Raw genomic sequence first — 21,502 nt, 5'->3', positions numbered from 1 at the left:
GATAGGTTCACTTAAGACATTCTTTAGAACTACTTCTGTACTATTTTATCGCAACGAGCTTATGATCATGGGACGCTTGTATACTTATATATATTAAAAAAAAAAACTAGGATCTATTTCTGGAAGGCAGACACTAAGCCAAAGTAGCCTTATTTTCTCTTAAAATTAAAAGCAAACAAACTAGATCACTTTTTCTGTTAAAAATAAATAAGTAAATATTGCTGTATAAAGGACTTTGGAGCCTGTACTCTCTCTAATCACTACCTATGAATTGTGGTTAAAAGACTATGTCTTTAGGAGAATAGAAAACACAAAAAAGAATAGATACACATCCCTTTTTAAAAAGGAGTAGGAAAAATTAAGGCTGTAACCTCCATTCTGTTTAAGGTATGTCAAAAGGCTCTCATAAAAGTTTTTTGAAAAGTACATATACTAATACTAATAGAGATTTACTGCATTAAATGGTACATATACTAATACTAATAGAGATTTACTGCATTAAATGGTAATCTCGAGCTTTCCCTGGGCTAGACCCGGGAAGACTGGAGCAGAAAGGCTGGCCTCCCTTGTACCCCAGCTCCATGCTGAGTCTCTCTCCTTCAGCTGGTTGTTTCCCTCACCGTTAGATGTGTGACAGTGGCAGTCTCAGGGTAGCCAGGCAGTCTGCTTCAAATTAGGCCAGGGAGGTAGGGCCCAGACCTGGTGCCAAGATAAGCAAGAGGGCTTTTTCCGCCGAGACTTGGGTGTCCAGTCCTCCTTCTTCCTGCCTCCCTAAAGGTGTCGTGCATTGAATCAGTGAGTCTTGGCCGGGACTGTGGGCATGCCCTGTGGTCTGTGACAGAGCACTAATATAATTTCTCTAGTACCCAAGTCACTTCTTTCCCTGGCTGGGGGCTGTTTTTAAAAAGAATGAATTTATTTATAACTCACCTGTTTCCAAAAAAGAATTTCTGGCATATTCCAAAGTCATATAGCACAAGACTGGTGAGTGAAAATTCATGTAGCCTTGTCAAGGGCAGTACTTTCAAAATTTTAAATGCATATACTGTTTGATATGGTAATTCCTTAATAGAATGCTAAAGAAACACTTGGATATGTGCACAATAAATACATGTTTAAATATATAAATATATAAAAGCATGCATACACACACACACACACAATACACATAATTAATACACACACACACACACGTGAAATTAAAACAAAAAATAGACACCAAACTGTCACCTGTATTATTCTCTAGGGATTAGAGGAGTAGGAATGAGTTTTCACATTTTGCATCCATACAATTTTTTAAAATGTACTTATGCATTTCATATCACTGTCTTAAAAGGTTACTTTCTTTTTCAGAGAAAGATTATCATAAACCTCCATGTTAACCATCACCTTCATCAGTTATCTACATTCAAAAGTTTCCTTTTTAAGAAGAGTACATCATGACAGTAAGAGCAAAGGCTTTCCTTTACTAGGGATGATGACAAATGTATTCAAATGTATTAACCCCTTTGCCTACAATTCCACATCCAGGAATTTAGCCTGTGGTGAGACAGGACCGAGTTCCAGTCTTCACTCTGTCACTTATCAGCTATGTCACTTTGGGCAGGTCATTTATCCCTTCTAAGCCCGTCTCCTCATTTATAAATCAAGCTAGTCACACATCTTTCCTAGGGTTATTATGAGGGGAGATGAAAAACAGCAACGAAAAGCACTATGACAGCATCTCATAAATGGTCGCTAAGGTAGTATACTTAAGTGGCCTCTTTCTCCAGGACCCGTCTGATGAGGGCAGGCACACTGCGCAGGTAGAAGCCATGGAGTTAGAATGCAAAATGCAGTGGCTGAAAAAAAACACTCAAGTCAGAGCTGAGAGGAAATGAGCTGGGGACCAGACCTTGAAGAATCAACAGATAAATTCAAGTGGAAACAGTGAGGAAAACCAGGAGAGCGTGTCCTTGTACAAGGCCCAAGCCAAAAAGCAAATGGGGTTATTTTTAACTAACATAAGAGGCTAACAGCAAACAGAACTCATTCAACTCTTGGGCCAGAGCGTTGCAGTGAGGTGTCTACCATCTCAGGTTGCCAGAGCGCAGAGGCCAGCCTGCTCCATACCCTCCCCGCTCTACCTCCTTTCTGCCTTGACCCCTCCCCACTGCTAAAGCAGCAAGATTTCCAGTAAACGTTGGAAAAACTCATCTCTCTTCCTCTATGGGGGATGAAGGAGGGTGGGGTACCAAGTATGCAGTAAGGTCCGACACATTGGCTCCAGCCAACCGGGAGCCTGATTTCCTTAGCGAGATTAATATCTGGACCCAAGGAGTGGTTTAACCCAACCCCCGGCACTTGGCACAAGATCTTCTGTCAGACAATTTCCCTGCCTGCAACTCCCTAGAGCAGGGCTTCTTCAGGTCTCTTCCCCATTTGGCAGCTCATGCAATGCTACTTGAAATAGTAACAGCTAAATCTGAATTAGTAAAGAACTCCAGTAATGGGTGGTCTCAAACTAAGAAAAGAGGCTCTGTGGGCCTCCTGGCTTATTTGGGCCCTGAGAACCAACTCCATCAACACTGGCCTCATTCTTAGAGCTGAGCGCTGAATTCTGCCCTTCAAGGGGTAACTGAGGGAGGTAGGCCAAATTCTCCCTCTCGCTCCCCAAACCAGCAGCCTCCATCCTGCTTGGAGGAATGCAGCAGGTAGGCTCTGGAGTCATGTCACAGAGCATTTTAGGGAAATGGAAGGCAATAGAGAATAATGATTAAGAGCAAGAATCCTCATATAAACTTCCAGCTCTGCCTGCCTTTCGCTAGCTGTGTAGCCCTGGGCAAGTCACTTTACCTCTTAAAAGCTAATACCAACTGGTTTGCTTAAGATTAAACAGAGATAACATCTGTAAAAGTGCCCGGCACTGTGCCTACACATTTCGAAGATTCAATAAAGAATATCTGTAATGTTCTTATAGCCTTAGAAAGAACATGGGCTCTGCAGGCATAGACTGGGTTTGAGTCCTGGCTTGACCATTTACTGACTTCTATAAATTACCGAAGCCTTTTGAGTTTCCTCAGTGGTAAAACGTGGCAGATAAGTTACAGGGGAAAAAAAAAATCCTTCCTGCTCTTTCTGCCTCTTCCCAATGTATACTCAGCAATGACAACATACCAGAAAAGGAGAAAGTAGAGAAAATTGTCCAATGGCTTAGTCTGTCCACGGGCTACGGTGGAAGCTGAGGGAAAGATGAGAAGAGAGGCAGCTACAGGCTCGTTGTGCTTGGGAGTTAGACAGTCATGGCCTGGTGTTCCAGTGAAAGTAGAAACAAAACAAAACAACTGTTTGTTTTTCCTTGAATGTGCTGCTGGTTGAACTGGCCAGGCAGGGTTTTGCAGAACTTCATTCCCTTAACCAAACATCCCGCCAAAAAGAAAAGAGACACAGGACTAAATGGACACAATCTCCTAGACCGGTCACAGGAGCACCCTATGCAGATAAGTGAACCCCTAGGTCTCCCTTTTCACACCCCATCACTTCATCCTTTTGCAATCAAGTTCAGATTCAATCCCAACACAGAGTGTCACTGCAAATTGTTTATTAAAACACAAAGCAATGGACAGTGAAAAACATCCTGATTTTTTTTTTTTGGTGGGAATAGGGTGGGGCATGGAAGGGGTAAGGACAGGTGGAGACAGCCCGGAAAAGAAGGCAGCTCTATCCACCCCTACTGGCTTTCCCGGGCCAGCCAGGTTCAAAGCTCCTCAATCACATCGCACTGTGCCACTGTAAAAGTGTGTTGCAGCTAGAGAGAGTTGGTTTCACTTCCGCAAGGAGAGGATGGAAATCTAAAGTAGGAGCTACAACGGGCTACGAAGAACTTGACACTATTCTCTAGTACCTAGTACAGAACAGAGAGAGCCACCAGGCCCAATCTAGAGTAGCAGTGTTGGCTCCCTGACAAGCCAGGTTAATGGTTGGAGAGGCTGCCCTGAGCTCAGAATGGGCAGCTGGTCCTAGCGTGGGAGAACTTAGCGGAGGAAACTAACCCAGGGTCAAATTTCTTTTCATTCCCTGGATCATGACACACCAGGGAAGAGAGGAGTCAAGAATGTCTCATTCCTGGTTTTACCGTACCGTCTCTCCCTGCCAATTCTCCCCTCCCACCTGGCAGCTCGGCTCTCCTTTCCCGACAGTTGTCCTTTGAAAGGACGGAAAGCACACTTCAGTTTGTTGTTGTTTTTTCTCGTACTGAAGTAAAGCACTGAAGCTCAAAATAGAGGTGAGAATGGAGTTTTGCTTTGCCTGGTGCTGTGTGCCCCCCGTATCTCACAAGACTGCCTGGATGCGAGAGGTGCCAAGGCCCTCTCTGCCAACTAACAGGCACTACTTGTTTCCCTGGCTGCCAGCACGATCCTGGCTCCTTGCTTTTATACTCCTGGGGGGGAACCCGTCCCAAGAGATCTATCCTGCTCTTTTCCTGCCACCCCAGCCAGTCCCCAAGTCATCTGTTCTTATCAAAATGCTTTGGCACCCTAAAGCGGGCTAGCCAAAAGGCAGCTGGGGGAGGCCAAACAAATCGGCAGCAAGCCACCTGTGTACAAAGAAGAGACTTGCCCTCACTGGGCAGCTGACCCATTGGTGCCAATCTAGTCTTGTAGCAAAATGAGGAAATCTAGCCCTCTCGCCCCGGGAGCGGTCTCAATACCGACAGAGTCCTAACTCAGGCTGAAACAGAACAATTACTCTGAGCCCTCGGAAGCTTGAACATTAAGGCTTCTTTGCAATTTTCTTGGAGCTCTTTGATCTCTAAATTATATCTTTCCATAGAAGAGAAGCAGATTTCTTCTAAGATTTCTGCACAGATCCGTGGTGTTTCTGGTTCTGCTTCTGCACTGTCACTTAGCCTTATCCCAGGCTTCTTTCCCTCAGGGCCACAGCAGGACGAGGCCCAAAGCATATCTCCCCCTTTTTTTAAACAGGGGAACCTATTAAGTCTCTCACTTTGGAAAGCTCATCTGCTCTCCTGGGTCCTTTTGGAGAGGCCTGGAGGACAATATTACATGTTGCCACTTGATGCCATTAAGGCTCCTCAAGGCAAGAAGACACTTGAATTAGGTCAGAGCCGGCCAGCAAAGGGGAGGGGGAAGAAGGGATGGGGAAGCAGCCCCATGGCAGGGACTGAAAGACCCATGCCCGGACCTGAATTTAGAGGGAATGCCCACCCTGGCTCAGAGCAGGAGAGGAAAAGGCACTGTGCTGACCGGGGTGGGTCCTTCCCCAAACCCCAGGGAGGGTAGAGAACCTGCTGATTCTTTCCCTGGGCTTCCCAGGGTGAGCCGATTTCTAAGGAAAGTAATATAAGTGCTAGGAAAGGAAAAATACTGCTGCTGTTTTCTGACGTTCAACTGAGATTCTAGAAGCTACGGCCAGGCTTTCCTAGGAGAAGGTAGATGAAGGATAAGAAGGAAGAGAAATTCCTTAAAACAGAAGCTTCTCCAAAAGTATAAAGAAGTCAAATCACAATTCTGAAACTGGATTAAACAGTTCCCAGGCACAGAAAAGGGAAAGTAAACTTAACTCAAACTTTACCCCGCTTTTTTTAAAGTGACCTCTCATGTGATCCCCAATTTCAGGCAAGTATTTCCTAGGCAAACAATGGGAACAAGAGAATAAGATCACACTCTCAAACCAACGGGTGGCCCTGCAGGTCATGTGGTCCTCCTGGGGAGTCTAACACCACTGACACTTGAAGATGACCATCTTTCAAGTCACCACAACTCAAGGTATCCACCGAGCAGCTTCTCCTCAATAACGGAGATTCTTCAGAAAAATGGATCTGGTTCAGGGGACATAGGTCCCACAAATTATTTCCTGGCACAATGATTCAGTCAGCATGAGTGGAGTCTAAAAATGTCCCATTAGAGGCTGGCTGGCTACACTGCAGCCTCTCTGCCCATCTGCAGCAGACATCATGGCATGGCCCACCCAGAAAGAAGTTTCACCTTGGCCTTCTGCTCTTGGCTTTGGCCAGCTGGGCTCAGGGGAATCTAAAAAACCTAGGACAGAGCATAGATCCAGTAGAAGAGCCCAGATGTCTCCTTCCCCACCCCTAGCTAGCATCACTCATCACCTCCCCAAGCCCAGTCAGACTCCCTACAGTGCAGCCTCTCAGTCCTAGCACTAGCTCAAAATACAGGCATGGGAACAAACAGTGCAAAAAGCAAAAGATGAACTACAGAGTAATTCTTGACACACACAATACGAAAATTAAAATAAAGAGTGCCCCATCCCACCCCTTTAAACTAAACTTCACGTACCTATATCATCTTGGCGGAGCCAAAAAAAAAGCTTTCAAGTTCAGCATCATGAGCCAGCTGTGACCAGCCCTGGGCAGCTCTTAGCTGGGTGGGCTTGGCTCCAGGGGCCTCTACCCCAGCCCCCACCATACTTCTTCCTGTTTCCTTATTTCCCCTTTAGCTTTTGTGAGCCATAGAAAGATGTTCCTTCCTTTGAGACACAACCAAAGAGGAAAGTGCCCGTTCCTACCCCTGAGCTCAGGGGAAAAGGGTGGGCTTGGAAACAGAGGCAGAAGCAAAGCTGCTTGGCTTACAGTACCATTAGGAAATGGCCCAAGGAGCCAGAGTTTCCTTCTGAGACTCTGAGTCACTGAAGGGATGGGTTGAGGTGAGGAGGCGGGGACCCCTCCTTCCCCAGAGAGACCCAGGCAAACTAACAAACAAGGCAGAATGGAGGCGGCAAGTTTTCCTTCCTCGTCTTGTCAATTGTACTACTGGCAGTGGCCTACGGCTTTGGGGGTTGTGATGGAATGGGGACTGAAGCCACTGTTAGAAGTCCAATTAACAGTCAGGATGTCCACTGCCCCAGGCAGGTGGTCCCAGAATCAAGGATACAGGATATCATCCTTTAAAGCAGGGAGCTTTGTGAAACACTCCAAAAAGTGTTCCTCTGATTACAGCCTCAGGCCACAGCCGTTCAGCTGCCTGACTCAATATCCTAATACTGAGGCCTAAGTCACAGCAAAAATAAAGGGCTACAACTCTCATAGGATGAAATGCTGGCCTGTAGTAACTCATTAAGAGCCAAAATCCAGAACATGAGCCCAAGGCTACTTAATTTGTCATAATGAGCAGTCCGAATACATGGAGCTCTTTAAAAACATATCCAAAAGACAAACTCAAAATTAAACATACTCTGATAAAATGGGCCTTGCCTGAGATTCTATCCTGCTCCAGCCTTCAAGCAGAAGCTAATCCTGCTGCCTTCCATCCACAAAATTCCTAGTAGCTGGGAAAAGAATGACAGTGATGAGAAAGGAGGGAAATAAGGAAGCTTAATTTCCTGCAGAAATGTTTCCAGGGAATTCAAGACAGACACTTAGATGCTAAGGTTGGCTTCAGAGCTGCCAGGACTATAGCTGACAGGAAATCTTTCAGCCCTGTCACACCAAGAACCTGACTGCTACTTGGACGGGAAAACGAAAGGTCAGAGGGGCATACTATTAAGGTCAATGAGCAGCGTCACTGGGCCAGATACAGACAATCAGTCTAGTTCCTTGGACAACTCTAGGCATAACCCCAAACTGGTTGAACCATGACAGACAAGGACATAAGAATGAACATCAGATACTAGATACTCTAAACAGTGGTCAGTCACTTAGTGGGGCTCAAGTCTCTGAGGTTGTTCTTAAGTTATGCTAACAAAAGCCTTTTCTAATCCAAAGACCAGAAGAGACTCTTAAGATCAAGTGTTCTGTTGCTGCGAGCTGGAAAGCATCCCTGACCCCTGACAGCAAGACCCTACAAAGGGGCCAGTACAAGAACTGCTGGGTCCTCCTGGCTGCCAGCTCAGAGATCCAGGGAGGGAGGTACCTTCAAGGTGAGGTGGTAGACATTAAGACATTCAAGCAGAAGGAACCCCAAGTCCTCATGTGTTCTTCCCTTCTTGGCAATAATTTAGTAGGATGGTTGAGCGAAGAGATTTCAAATGAGCCACATTAAGACAGACAGACAGACAGACAGGGAAAGAGAGAGAAGAAATCAAGTCCCCAACAGGCACTGAAATCAAAATGATTTGTTGTGGTAACAAGTCAGAGGCAATTTGAGGACCTGACATAAACTAATCGTCCTGGATACCAGAGAGTCCTCAAACTGGCACATGTCAGGGAGACAAGCAATGACAAAGCTCAAACACTTAAGGTGAAACCATCATTGGACTAAAACCAGAAAGGCTTCCAAGTAAGGAAGTATCTAATTTTCATTCTTTTTTAAAATCCCCCTTCCATTTTCATCTTTATCACACAGATTATACACCTTCACAGACACACAAACCACAGACATCCCAGGACATCTGGAAACACATCTGGATATAACTTCAGAACATACCCAACTCCCAGTACTGGTCTTCTCAGGTAATAAGATGACATTTCCTTGCTGTTAATTGCTAACCTAAAAAAAGGCATCTGCTCCAACTTCCGAGTCCTTTCTAGTAGGTATACAGACGAGGATCCTTAAACAGGTAGGACCCAGTTTACCCTAAGTACCCTAGAGAGGAAAGAGATGGCTGGGGGCCAGCCACAAAGAGAGGACTAGGACTGAAGCGGGTCTGGAACCAGGTGGTGGACAAGGGCTGCTCTCTACTCACTCTGCCTCTTTTTATCTCCTTTAATTTGTGTGTGTGTGTGTGTGTGTGTGTGTGTGTGTGTTAATCACCATGAAAAATACAGAAACCAAACCAACACGTTTGGTTTCTTTCCCACACCCTCCACCCTGTTCAGGATGGTAATTTGTCCTCACAACCGGCAGAGGCAGAAGAGGGTTGGAATGAAGACTCCGAAGGCCACCAGGATGGGGAACATGAGGCTGCTGTTGTCCGAGGCATAGGGGTTGGGTGTGCGGGGGCCTGACTGCACCCGGTTCTTATTGGTCTGTCTTTTGAGATTAGACCCTTCATCGTATTCTTCTTCTTCTTCTTCCTCTTCTTTCTTCTCCAATCCTGGATGAGGCTGCAGCTTTGGTACATCTGACACAAGGAAGAGGACACCTTTTAAGTAAGACCCCCAAGCATTTAAGTGAGATCCTTAAGAGCAGGAAATGAGCCACAATAAAGAGAGGCTATGATCTAACTGGGGTCAATGACCCAACACCCAAAACTTAACCTTTTCAAGTCCCTCCTCCCCCCTTCCATAATCCGTCCTTCCCCTTTGATTCACAAAGCTGCTGAGGAAAAGCTGATCCAGAGTTCTGGGTTCTCAGCACACACTACCCTCCCCTCTGCTCTGCCTCTTCCTTAGGGACTCGAGCTACGAATCTATTTGGTGTCAAGACAGCCTCCTGGATGTCATCATATTAGCAGGTGGGGGACCTCAAGACAATAGGATGAGATTCTCAGTGTATTCAGGATGAATTGGGAAAAGGCAGAGGTGGTATGGGGGAGAAAAGTCACTAAGACACAAGCTTTCTCTACAAAAAGCAGCCCGGGAAGCCGGCAGCCGGGATAATCTCAACCTTGAGAAAGAGACATACCCTGAGGCTGGATCATAAGCACAAGGAGACATTAATAAATGAACTTTTGTCCAGAGTAGTCTGGCAATGCTGGAATCTCTCAGAGCATACCGAAACACTAAAGAATTCCTCCTTTTGCCCTCAGGAAATAAATGTCAAAGAAAACAGAAAAAGTACAAGTTTTAGGCAATTCCAAATGACAGAAAGGGTCAGGGCACACCAATAGGTACCATTATTAATCACAATTTACAATGAATTTCAAGGAATTTGTCCAAAACCAAACAGCTGATTAAACAGCAGTAGCAAGATTTAAAAACAGTGCTCCAAAGCTTAGAGCTAGCACCACCCCACATCACATTCATCCCCAGACATCTGACTCTGGATTCACCACAATATGGCTTTAAGTAACAGTAGTTTTCTAAATAGTGAACAGCTAAAGTATCCCCCAAGGGTTTGTTCAACCACATTCTCCAGCCCAAGTCAAAAAGCAGATCAAAAACACAACTTACCATCCACTGTCCCAGCCATGATGTAGAGTGCACATACTTTGGGATTGTCATAGTAACCCTAGGGAATGAGAAACAGTGGTGAGCCCGGCGCAGCAACAGATAATTCCCCCGCACCATTCTTGTGAGCTCTTCCTTGGTGAGGAGGGCAGAGGAGGAGCGTTACCTTGACGAACTCAATGTAGAGTTTCCCTGTGAAGGTGGACACCTCCCCTAGGACGCTCAGCTTCCCCTTTCTGATGCTCATAGGGATGATTTCATCATGAGCTGTGCTGTGCCCAACTCGATCAAAGATATCCAAGTCCTTCACCACCACGTGGCCATTCAATCGCACATCAAATACCTTCGAAGATGAAAAAAGAAGACCGTGTCAAAACCATCAGCTTCACACTCCTTCAGCAGGTGGAAATTATACACCTGCCTGGGCTTCAAGTTCAAAAATAATTTAAGAAATAACAGGGCTGGATATATTCTGGGGTGGCTAGCGTCTTTTATCTGAGCCGAACCAAAGCCACGTTCTTCACTGTCAAGGAGGCCTCTAACTGGCCTTAGTTAACAAAGAAAACAAACAAAAAACTCAACATGGGAAGGAAATTCACAGAAAGGACACAAAAAGAACAAGGTTAAAAACAAGAAGGTGCTGACAAGCAAGTAGGGAGAGATAACCAGGAGGGCCTTAACAGAATCAGTGAGTTGCCAAGAACTAGGATTCTGGTATAACCCTCTGTCACCAATCCCATGGCAAGTGCAGCCTCATGGGCAATAGGACATAAATTCCCTAGGGGCAAAAGGAATCTAGCTTTTCCTCAAAGCTCATCTGTTCCTCCCTTCCGGGTAGGTTTGTATACTCTCTGGCCCAGAGCAGAGTGGCAATGTTCCACTGGTCAAGCGGCAGCCTGATCTGGCCTCACCTTCTGCTGGGACTGTGCAAAGTAGACCTCGGCAAATTTCAACACCAACACATAGTCTCCCTCATCTTTGATGGGCACTTCGTAGCCAAAGGTCTCCTCATTGTACCGCTCTGTTTGATATAGGATCTGGTCCTCAGGGTTGGAACGCAGGATTGGCAGTTTCATGCCATAGTCAGAGGCTGGGGACAAAAGACAAAGAGAAACCACATCAGAGGCAAAACATAAAAGACCACCAGAGACCCTAGAATCGCCAGAGGCATTTCCAGCACAACACTAATAACCCTCCCAGTGAAAGGGGCCACCCCCTCTGCACCTGGCTCCAAACAGACCAGACACAAAGGCAAGAATCACACAGCCATTACCAAGTCAGAGTAAAACGAGAGAAAGTAAACGCTAATCACCAACAGCTCCTATAACCCTCTTGGCGGAACTTTTTAAAATGTTAAAATGACTTTTCCTCAACTGTACGGAGAGTTATAAGAAAAGAACGAGTCTAACTCCTTATTAGAACAAAGCACTATGCTACAGCTGCCTGGTTCCCTGCAAGGAAAAGCTTCAGAGAGACCTCATAAAACAAGGGGGATGGCCAGGAACTCTACGAGACGATTAAGTTCAAAAGAATATTTTCTCATTCAGCAAAGCTCAGAGTCTAAAAAACAGGATATCTGTTAGGAAAGTCATTCTTCATTGTCTTTACCACAAATAAGATTAACAGCTTTAGTTGCTTTTTATAATTTCATTCAAAAAGTTCCAAGGCTGGTAAAAAGAAACATGCTCATAAAAATAAGGGTGTGATGCTCTCTAATTTCCTTTGGGTCCAAGGACCTTACTTCTCACAGACACGCAAAACTCAGTGCAACCTGCTCCCTTGAATACTCCCTCAGTTAAACCAAAAGAAGAAAAAAAGTTCCTACTGTATTTTCCCCACACCTAACACTGTCCCTGGCATGTTAAGCAGGACCTCAATATGACTTATTGAATGAACAAATGGCAACAAAGTAGGTGTCTATAAAGCAGGGAAGCCATGCTCTTCTCTCCACAGGGCTAGAGCCACCCTAGCAAGGAAAGAAAATCTGCCAAGAGTCCTATTGGCACCTCTGGCTTAAGATGCCCAAGTCCTGAGGGAGCCAGCTTTCCCATCTCAGACTGACAAGGAATACAGCAGGGTAAAAGTAAAGATACTTGTGCTGGGTCTTTATCAGAATAGCTGAAAATCTCTACTGCTCCCACCCCTCCCCCAGTCTTGGTAAGAGACAAGACAGTGTATGGTTTTCTTCCCCAACATAACTGACAAAACTGGGGTCTTTCCTCAAATATAAGATACCACATTCTAGCTGCAGAGATGAAGAGTTATGCTTCCTCCTTCAGAGAGTAGCCTGATTCCTTTATCCTGAAAACACAAAGAGGCTTCCCAGTACTCCGTAAATCTACTTTGCAAACAGTGATCTTGGTACACAGGCGTAGTCTCTCCTCCAGCCTGGAATTAAGATTTCAAGATTTCCCACACAGTGACCTAGAAGACATTTGGCACCTAGATCCTTTGGGAGATGTCTAAGAGTGGCCATCCCTGGAGCTTTAACTTCTGAATCATCAAAACACCAAGGGAAAGGATCTTGTATCTCCAAGGGAGATTAAAGAGTAACAGTGGCTAAGGTCAAGCCCTAAAAAAAATAAACATAACTGTTAACAGTTCCTGTAAGTGAAAAGTAGAGGAGATCAGATGGACTGATGAGACAATGCAACAAGAAACTCACTGCACTTTTGTCTTCAGACTTTTTTCTTCCTATTTCTCCTCAAGAAATCAAAGAAGGGGAGCTGGGCAGCAAGCACTACAAAGGATGTACTGCTAACATGCCCCAGCTCTTTCCCAGGCTCAAACTATCACACTGGGCATAAACCCATGAAAATTAAAAGACTGCTATTTTTCTTCCAACTGAGTTCTAAGAATTTCCTTCTTCCGTGAGGGCTGTGATCCTTACAAATTTGGAACATTAACTAGATTTGCTTTTTAGATACACGCAAAAAAATTTGTGCATGTGTAGGGAATCTTTTTTTTTTTTTCTTGCCAAGTGGAAAATGTGAGAAACTGACAGTAATGTAATCTCTGGCAGTCTCAGTCCCGCAACTAAGAACATTCAGCCACGTGAACAAAAAGTACTTAACAACCTCAGGATTACCTTTAAATATTTGCCTTTAAAGCCCCAGTGGCTTTCCCAAGAATTTACCACATGCAAAGTTGAATTTGCCCAAGTCCCAAGATATACAGCCGCATAAAGAATTTTCTCTTCCCTCCTTTGCCTTTATATATTCACAGCTAATCAGACTTCTCTAAAATACAGTGAAGTGTACACAGCACAGTGCTGAAGTTGGCACAATATAGCTCAGACAGTTAAGTCAGAAAGGAAGGGGGCCAAAGGGCCTACATTATGTCTACCACTACTTAGTCCTAGAAAATGAAATAGCCAGGCTACTTGAAAAATTCAGCCCAAGTTTTAGAGTAAGACAGGTGTGGAGATGAATCTTGGTTCTGCTACCTACTGTGTGACTCAAAACAAGTTATTCTCTCTAGGTGTTTTCTCACCTGTAAAATGGGGATATTGCTTACCTAAAGTCTCTGTGAACTTCTGCTACTTGACGGGCTTGCAAATGAAGCCTGCATCTTAGGTGACAGCATAGGTGACAATACTGGAACAGAATTCTAAACAAATTCTGTGGCCCTAAGCAAATCAGAGGCATCCTATCTTTCAAATTCATCTCATCAAGGCCAAATCCTTCCTCAGCTAAAAGGATGGCTGCCCCAAAAGGGTCTTCCTTAGGCCTATGGAATTAGTAACCTGATAGGCTCAGGCCTCTAGTCAGCTTTTTTCCCCTCCAGAGCCATGTTCTGCCTTACTTTTAATTCCCTGTAAAAGGTCATCAAGCAAAGAAAAAGACAGAGACACTTTAACCTGGCAGGAGAGTTTTCAGATCCATGTCACTAATTTCTAAAGCATAAGTTTTATTAAGAAGGAAAATAAGACTCAGAGAGGTAAAGCGAATTCTTCAAGGTAATACAAATGAATAGCAGGTATCTTTCTATGAAAAAGAAATAGCGTCTCCTAAAATCAAGCCCTCAGGCCAAAAAAACCATGTCTTTTCCTCTTCAGAGTAAAGAGGAACCCAGAATGAGCAAGTTAAAAAGAACCTGGAATGTGCAGCATGCCAAAATCCCAAATTGAGCACTTCTGAATCACTTTCTGTAATGGTACTTCCATCTGTTGAAGCACACAGGTTGAAAAAGCCTTTCCCAGGTTGTCAATATCTCCTATTAACACTAACTATCCTCAAGACAGATATGAAATTATATAAACATTACAAAATGCCTTTGAAAGCAAAAGCCACTAGGTGCCCTGGGCCACTCACAGATATACAAATGCTGGACTACAAAAACACTAAAAAGAAACATGCGAGTTCAAAAGGCCAAACCCTTATCTGGATTAATGTAGCAAGAAATACCTGAATTCATTCAACATAAAATGAACTTTCTTCATCTTGCTGGAAACAGTACCACAGCACATGGGAAAAGATATAAGACATACAGCTCCTTCTGAAATCAGTGTGAATAGCTACATGAGGCAAGGGTCTCCAACTAGTTGGCACACCCTTATCCAAACAGTGTCAGAGCAGTGTGAACAGCTGCACTTCCTTGGGTGGTGCCACTCCTTAGCACAGAAGAAACCAGAGACCTAGACCTGACTCCTGAGAGTGGAAGCTTAATCACATCTCAGCCCCAGACCTAATGCCAGCAAAATGCTACTCTCAGGCACCCAAAAGTACAAAGTTGCAATAGGTTGGTCCAAGCTGCAGGAAAACAACCATCTTCAACTCTTTATCCATGCCTTAATTCTACTACAATTCCAAACCAAACTGACAGAGTGAGCGTCCCAAAGGCCAAGGTCGAGATAGGACTCCACTGCACATAAGCTTTGGTAGGTCTCACGAAATTCTACTTGCTACAGTAAACTCTGACTGGCGACCACACCAAAACACGACCACACTAAAACACAAAAAAAACGCCACCTGCACCAGCATATTTAAACAAGGATTTCTGAATAAGAGGAGTAGCTAGAGACTAAACCTGTGTGGTCTTAACTGCCTTCTCTGCACAATGGAACTAAAAGGATAATGCAACCTATGTAAAGCCTGGTATCTGTTAAGTGAAAGGAACCATCTGCACAGTCCTCACCACAGCCATCTCAAGAGGCAAAGTCCACAAACGGTCTCTAGTTTCCTCTCTAGGCTCCTTCTGCACTGCCCACACCCAGGAAGAAAAAGGAAGGGTCCAGGATGGAGACAGCAATGCCTCCTGCTATGAAGTCTGGCTTTGGGGCTTTTAAAGCTGAAGACTAGGGCTCTGACTCGGCTGAACCCAGGCTAGCTTCTGACACTTACATGCCAGGGCTAAATAAATTCCAAGACAAACATAGAACTTCAGAAAGCCCTGTGTCCCAAGACTCTCACACGTATGGAAGTCATAAACTCCCTCAAATAACAAACTCCAGGACACTGCAATTAACTTCGAAGATCTAAGTTAAACTCTTTAGTGAAGGCAAGAGCCAAATCTGGGCATTGTGGAAAGAGTGCGAGAAAGTCTCTCTCCTAGTTTTCTGGAGATGGCGTGTTGCCAATTTGGCAGCCTCTGAACTTAGCATACAGCATAAATCTTCTTCCAACACGTGAAGCAAAGAACTTCTTCTTAAACCTGGTTTCCAATCCTACTTACAGAAGAAAGAGTCTAGAGGAGATTTCCCAAAGAGTGGTCTGGGGATGAAACCTGGTACAGAAACCTGGGTTTAATTTCCTAGGTCTGGGGTTTGCATTTTTAACCAGTTCCACTGGCAAGTCTCCCACTAACTTGGAGAACTGTGCAGTTCTGTGAAAACCACTCCACTGTTGCTCAGTCAGTTCAGTCAAAAGCATTTTTCCCATAAGCTGGAATCATACCTCTCTGGACCACTTAGGGTAGGTTCTACACACGGAATATTCAGAATTTACACTGGCTGACCCAGCAGACACACCATCAGCCTCCAGCACAGGATGGCTTCAATATAACCACCCTCTGGGGGCGGCCTGCAGCTTTTACTTTTAAGCATATATATTCGTCGCTCCAAAGGGGGGCGAGAGAGGAGGCTGCAATCAAACTTTCCTGGCCCATCCTCTTCGAAGATTCCTTTCTATTCTGGCTAAGAATCAAGACCCACTCCTGCAAAAGGAGTAAGGAAAGCAGCCGATGTCTGGGTCGGCAGGAATCTACCAGGAACTGACTTGATCGGAGAGAAGAACCACCCGGGCCAGGGACACGGATAACCTACAACCGTGAGGCTTCGAGGTGACAACAGGCCGCCCTTGTCTTTACTTTTTTCCCCAGCTCAAGTAGACGCTATGGGTTAAGAAAATGCAGGACGCGAGGTCCAAATATAACTTCTCGCCAACTCTCTGCCTCAATGGTTCTTGGTAGCTTCCAGTCAGTGCCAGGCTCTGAGGTGTGACCGGGTCCCTGAGGAAACTGCGGAAAGAAACTTCGCTCCAGAGACGTGGCCCCAGGGTCAAGGCAGGCTAAGGGCCCGCAGCCTTTGGCCGGCGGCGCCCGGCGCGGCAGGCCTGGGATCCCGCGGCTCCGTGAGGGTCTCTCACCTCGGCCCACCCGGCCTTCCAAAGGGTCCTTGCGGAAGTGAATCCCGTGCACGTCCACATGCGCCTCGCCGCCCGCGTTGACCGCCCAAATAACGCTGTCCGACAGCCCAGCCCCCGCCGTGCCGACCACGCCGAGCCCCGGCCCCCGGAGCGCCGACAGCAGCAGCAGCAGCAGCAGCCTCAGAAGCGCCACGGCGACTCCCTCAGCTGCCCGGGCCCCCAGCATGGCGGCCACTACAGCGGGGGCAGCCTCCGCCGACCCTCTTCCTCAGCCGGCCGCCAGGCCGCCCTGGACTCAGAGAAACAGCGCCACGGGCCGCTCTGCCTCAGCTGCCGGGGACATGTCGCTCTCAGGCCTCCTTCACAGCCACGGGTGCCGCCTCCCACCTCTGGAACAACCTACCCCGCCGCCCAGCCCCGGCCACGACGCTGCAGCCAATCAGCGTTCGTCCCTCATTAATACCCAATACCTTGCCGGGAGATGCCTGCCCATTGGCTGCCAGGCTTGGGGGAGGGCGTGGCTACTGCCCGGCGCCGGCCCAACCATCAGGCACAAGAGGGAGCGCGCGGAGGTTGGGAGTTCGGTTGAAGTGGCGGTTCAATACGGAAGTGGCGGGGTGCAGTGCCCAGGCGGCCCCGGAATCCCTCAGCTGAATAGGAAAGGTGGCCTAAGGAGGAACGTTTAGGGTAGGGCGCACCGACACGTCGCCAGCACTTCCGGTGCTCCAGATCTTGGGACCGAATAGGCTCTAGAGGAGGCGTGGCCGACTTTCCCGCCCCCTCTTTCTCAGGGAGCATGAACATAAACTCTAATAGAAGCAGTGGACACTCTTCCGACCTGAGACTCAGTCTTTTTCCCCGCGTGAGGCAGAGAACACATCCTCCTCTAGAGAGGCCACATGCACAAGTCTTCAGGACAAGAGTCCCACGAGGGCAAAAACCCTCCCCCGCCCCTTAGCGGCCTCGAGGCTGGTGGTAGCGTCCGGAAGGCTATCCAATCAGAATGCTCCAACGCAGCGGAAACGCGTGGCTTTGTGGGGGAGGGGTTCCAGATTACCCGTGTCTCCATGGCGACGGCCTCTGGCCAGCCCCAGCGGCGGAGGGGGCGGGGTGGGCTGGGGCTTCCCCCGCCGTGCAGGCTGGAGGTTCAGTCTGTCTCGCACAGGCAGAACCCAAGCTCCCTGTCCGCTCTTTGGCAGTTCACGCGGGGCTCTCCTACATTGGCTATCCATGCGCTGTGGTCGCTACCTGAACTCCTGCTTTTCAGATAGAGAAACAGGCCAGAGAAAAGGGTGGAGTGTTGTCCAAAGAGTCACTCACACTGCAAGATTAAGGAACAGCCAAAGCAAAAAACCATTTATCTGTCCCGGAAATACTTATAGAGCCCCTACTACCAGGGTCGTCATTCTAGCAGAAAAAAAATATAGGACGCCCGGTTAAATTTGAATTTCAGATAAACAAATGGGACATACTTATATATTGTCTAAAATTCAAATTTAACTGGGCTTTTTGCGTTTTAAATGACAACCCTCCCTACTAGGTGCCAGGCAGTGAGCCCTGAGCCGCAAGGAAAAAACAAACCGGGCATCTTGCATGAGAATCAGTCCCACTACTCAATTTATTGTTTAGTTAGAACAGTGATAATTGCTAAAAAGGAACAAAATGGGGTACCGAAATAGCATTGGTAGGGAGTTTAACAGCACGAGACTTCCTTCCCCAGTCCCAAGGTCAGACCTCACAGGAGTAACTTTTGGACTGGCCCCTCCTGGTCCCACTACTCCCCCACCACTGCCTATTTTGCAAGGACCTGGACTTGCTCCCTCCCCCCTCCCCTGCAGACGTGTTTCCCCTCCCGCAGACATGTTTCCCCTCCCAAGGCCTCTCTGGGGCCCTGCATTTGGGTTTCTAATCTCACTTTCTTCTCTCTGAAAACTGTCATCTTTGGAGGAACCTAACAAGTCAGAGCTTGAATAGCCCTCAGAGCAGAGGTGATGGGGGCTTCCTCCCCCCACCCACCAAGGCACTTGACCTACAGAGCCAGCGTTCTAGCCACATACCACACTGCCTCCAGGAGCTCACATTTATTTTATCCTCAAGGCAGCCTAGTCCAGGAGAAAACTATCACAAATACGGATTAAACCTTAACCTTAAGCCTTCTCTCAGTCCCCCAGATCCTTGGTCACTGGAGGTGAACAAGATTCCTGGCCAGCCCCAACTGGACTTTTCAGCTTCCATTCTTGCCTGAGCTACCCTTGTACTGAGGAGCCTGGCCCCATTTTTGAGATTCATCTGCTTGTAAATAAGGCTACCTCTTAGGTAAAATGCAAGTTCTGAGACCTTGGAGGCAGGATGAGCATGGGATCTGAGTTACACTGCCTAGGTTCCAATCCCCGCTCCAGCGCTTTCTCACTGTGTGGCCTTATCTCATGAGAGTCTTACACCCTATGAGAGCCCCATAACTCACTCTCCCCATTTATAATTGAGAAAACTGAAACCCAGAGGGATAGGGGCCAGCATTTTTCAAATGGAAGTCATTGTTCCTGCCAGCAGAAGTTAGTGCCTACAGAATGGGTTCTCATCAGAAAGGTCTAGCTCAGGGGCAATCTTCCAGGGGCAAGGAGTGACTGGGGTCTGGGGAGGGAGTCAAGTTTCTCTCACAGCTGAAGGCATATCAAGAGCAGGACTCAGAGCTGGGATGGGGGTGGAGGCAGGAGGCAAAGGAGTTAGGGTTTCAGCTGCCAAGCCAGACTGTAGGGCCTGACCCCAAAACAAGATTATATCCTAAGACACTGACCTACAGGAGTCCCCAAATAGCCCCAGGCCTGCTCTTGGGGCTGGCAGACCACAAAGCAGGAAGTCTGAGCACTGGGAAAGCTGAGAAGGGTGTCAGTCCCCAGGCCATTTCTCTCTGGACAGTGGGTTCCAGCATCCAATTTCCCCTGCCTGCTGTGGAAGGTCATCTCTGAGAACCCAAGGACACTTTGAGTAGCTACATTTCCACCTCCTTCAGCTGGGGCTGGTTTTACGCAAAAATTACTTCAAATATCTGGAGCAAAAGAAACTCTCATACATTGCCTGTGGGAATGTTATAGCCATTTTGGAAGACAACTTGGCAGCTGCTTACAGAACCAAACATACTCTTACCATGAGATCTGGCAGTCAAACTCCTCGGTATTTACTCAAAGGAGTTGAACACTTCCGTCCACACAAAAACCTGCACCCAAGTGTTTACAGCAGCTTTATTCATAATTGTCAAAACTTGGAAGCAACCAAGATGCTCTTCGGGTGAATGGATAAATAATCTGTGGTACATTCCAGACAATGGAATATTATTCAGTGCTGAAAAAAAAAAGAAATGAGCTATCGAGCCATGAAAAGACGTGGAGGAAACATAAATGCATATTACTTACTAAATGAAAGAAGCCAATCTGAAAAGGCTATATGCTGTATGATTACAACTATATGACACTCTGGAAAAGGCAAAACTATAGGGACAGTAAGGTCAGTGGTTGCCAGGGGTTATGCAGGGAGAGAGGAACAGACAGAACACAGGATTTTTAGGACCGTGAAAATACTGCGTGATAATGTAAAGGAGAGTACATGTCATTATACATTTGCCCAAACCCATAGAATGTACAACACCAAGTGAACCCTAACGTAAACTGGACTTTGGGTGATAATGATATATCAGTATAGGTCCATCGATTGTTACAAGTGTCCCACTCTGGCAAGGGTTGTAGATAGTAGGGGCAGTCGGTGTGTGTGTGCAGGGGTTAATATGGGAACACTATGTACCTTCCACTCAGTTTATTGTGAACCTAAAACTACTCTAAAAATAAATTTACTTCAAACTCTTCAGTACCCTTTCAGGATGGAGGATTTTCCCTCTGTGGAGTGACAGGAATGAAGATTTGGGGGTCAGACAGATCTGGGTTCAGTTCCCTTCTCAGTGGCTTCCCAGCTTTGTGACTTCTCTCTAACCACTTCTCTCCTAAAATGCAAATAAGATCATCCACCTTACCTTAGATACAGATAACAAACTGATGGTTGCCAGAGGGGAGAGGGGTGGGGGTTAGATAGAAAAGGAAGAGGTTAAGAAGTATAAACTTCCAGTTATAAAATAAGTCACAGGTTGTAATGTACAGCACAGGGAAGAGAATCAATAATATTGTAATAACTATTGAATAGTGACAGATGGTTACTAGACTTAATGTGGTGATCACTTCGTAAGGTATTTTATATACAAATGTTGAATCACAATGTTGTACCCCTAAAACTAATATAATATTGTACGTCAACTATAATTTAAAATAAATTAATTTAAAAACTGTTTTAAAAAGTTTTAAAGATCAGACCTTTCACAGTTTAAGGATTAAATGAGGTTGTTTCAAAATGAACACAAATTATTTTTTTCTGTTTGTGGGATAAGGCATGTAAATTCAGACCCTAGTTGAGCAGGTTCTCGATAGCTGTTGGTTCCCAGCCATTTGATTCTCGCAACCACCTCAAGAAGTTGGGCAAATAGTGTTCTCATTCTGCAGATGAGAAGCTAAGGTTCAGAAGGTTAAGTAATTTGCCCACACAATGAAGAGCCAAAATCTGTTTTTATTGACTTCTAATCTACTACTTTTCCCCTGAGCCAGGCTACCTATCAGACACAGCTTGGTGCAAATCATAGCTCCACCATTAATCACTGTGTGACTTCGAGTAAATGAATTCAGCTTTCTGAGCCTGTTTCCTAATCCATGAAATGGAGAGAATTGTACGTACATACCTTCCAGGATTATGAGAAATAAAAAGATATATTTTAAACAAGGAAGATTAAAATGATATGTTTTCAGAGCTAGCATTGTGAGACTTTTGAGCCCACAGCTAAGTGCTCACTAAATATTAGTCATGGATGTTT

The 21,502-nt window shown here is 46.0% G+C and overlaps 1 protein-coding gene across 2 annotated transcripts; it reads right to left on the bottom strand.

The window, feature by feature from the left end:
* Positions 1-1,212: 1,212 nt before the first annotated feature.
* Positions 1,213-17,211, bottom strand: MLEC (malectin). 2 transcript variants are annotated; one of them, XM_039868335.1, is made up of 5 exons: positions 17,067-17,211; positions 10,924-11,102; positions 10,179-10,355; positions 10,016-10,073; positions 1,213-9,024 (listed from the first exon to the last, which is right to left on the bottom strand). In XM_039868335.1, the coding sequence occupies exons 2-5, from the start codon at positions 11,086-11,088 to the stop codon at positions 8,795-8,797; spliced, it is 630 nt and encodes a 209-aa protein (XP_039724269.1). In that variant the 5' UTR covers positions 11,089-11,102; positions 17,067-17,211; the 3' UTR covers positions 1,213-8,794. The 2 variants fall into 2 exon arrangements, with proteins under 2 accessions (XP_039724269.1, XP_039724268.1); XM_039868334.1 differs by lacking the exon at positions 17,067-17,211 and adding an exon at positions 16,597-16,991.
* Between the last annotated feature and the right edge of the window lie 4,291 nt (positions 17,212-21,502).

The sequence above is a fragment of the Pteropus medius genome, unplaced genomic scaffold, assembly GCF_902729225.1.
Source record: "Pteropus medius unplaced genomic scaffold, Ma_sr-lr_union100, whole genome shotgun sequence".
Lineage (NCBI taxonomy): Eukaryota > Metazoa > Chordata > Mammalia > Chiroptera > Pteropodidae > Pteropus > Pteropus medius.
The sequence above is the reverse complement of the archived record's forward strand: the minus strand, read 5'-3'. Positions and strand labels throughout refer to the sequence as shown.

Excerpts from the sequence above, each read along its gene's own strand:
- MLEC (XM_039868334.1), bottom strand. The coding sequence starts at position 16,822 with ATGCTGGGGGCCCGGGCAGCTGAGGGAGTCGCCGTGGCGCTTCTGAGG. Across the intron at positions 10,356-10,923 it reads TTGCACAGTCCCAGCAGAAG|GTATTTGATGTGCGATTGAA; the intron begins GTGAGGCCAGAT and ends TCATCTTCGAAG. Across the intron at positions 10,074-10,178 it reads TCTACATTGAGTTCGTCAAG|GGTTACTATGACAATCCCAA; the intron begins GTAACGCTCCTC and ends CTCATTCCCTAG.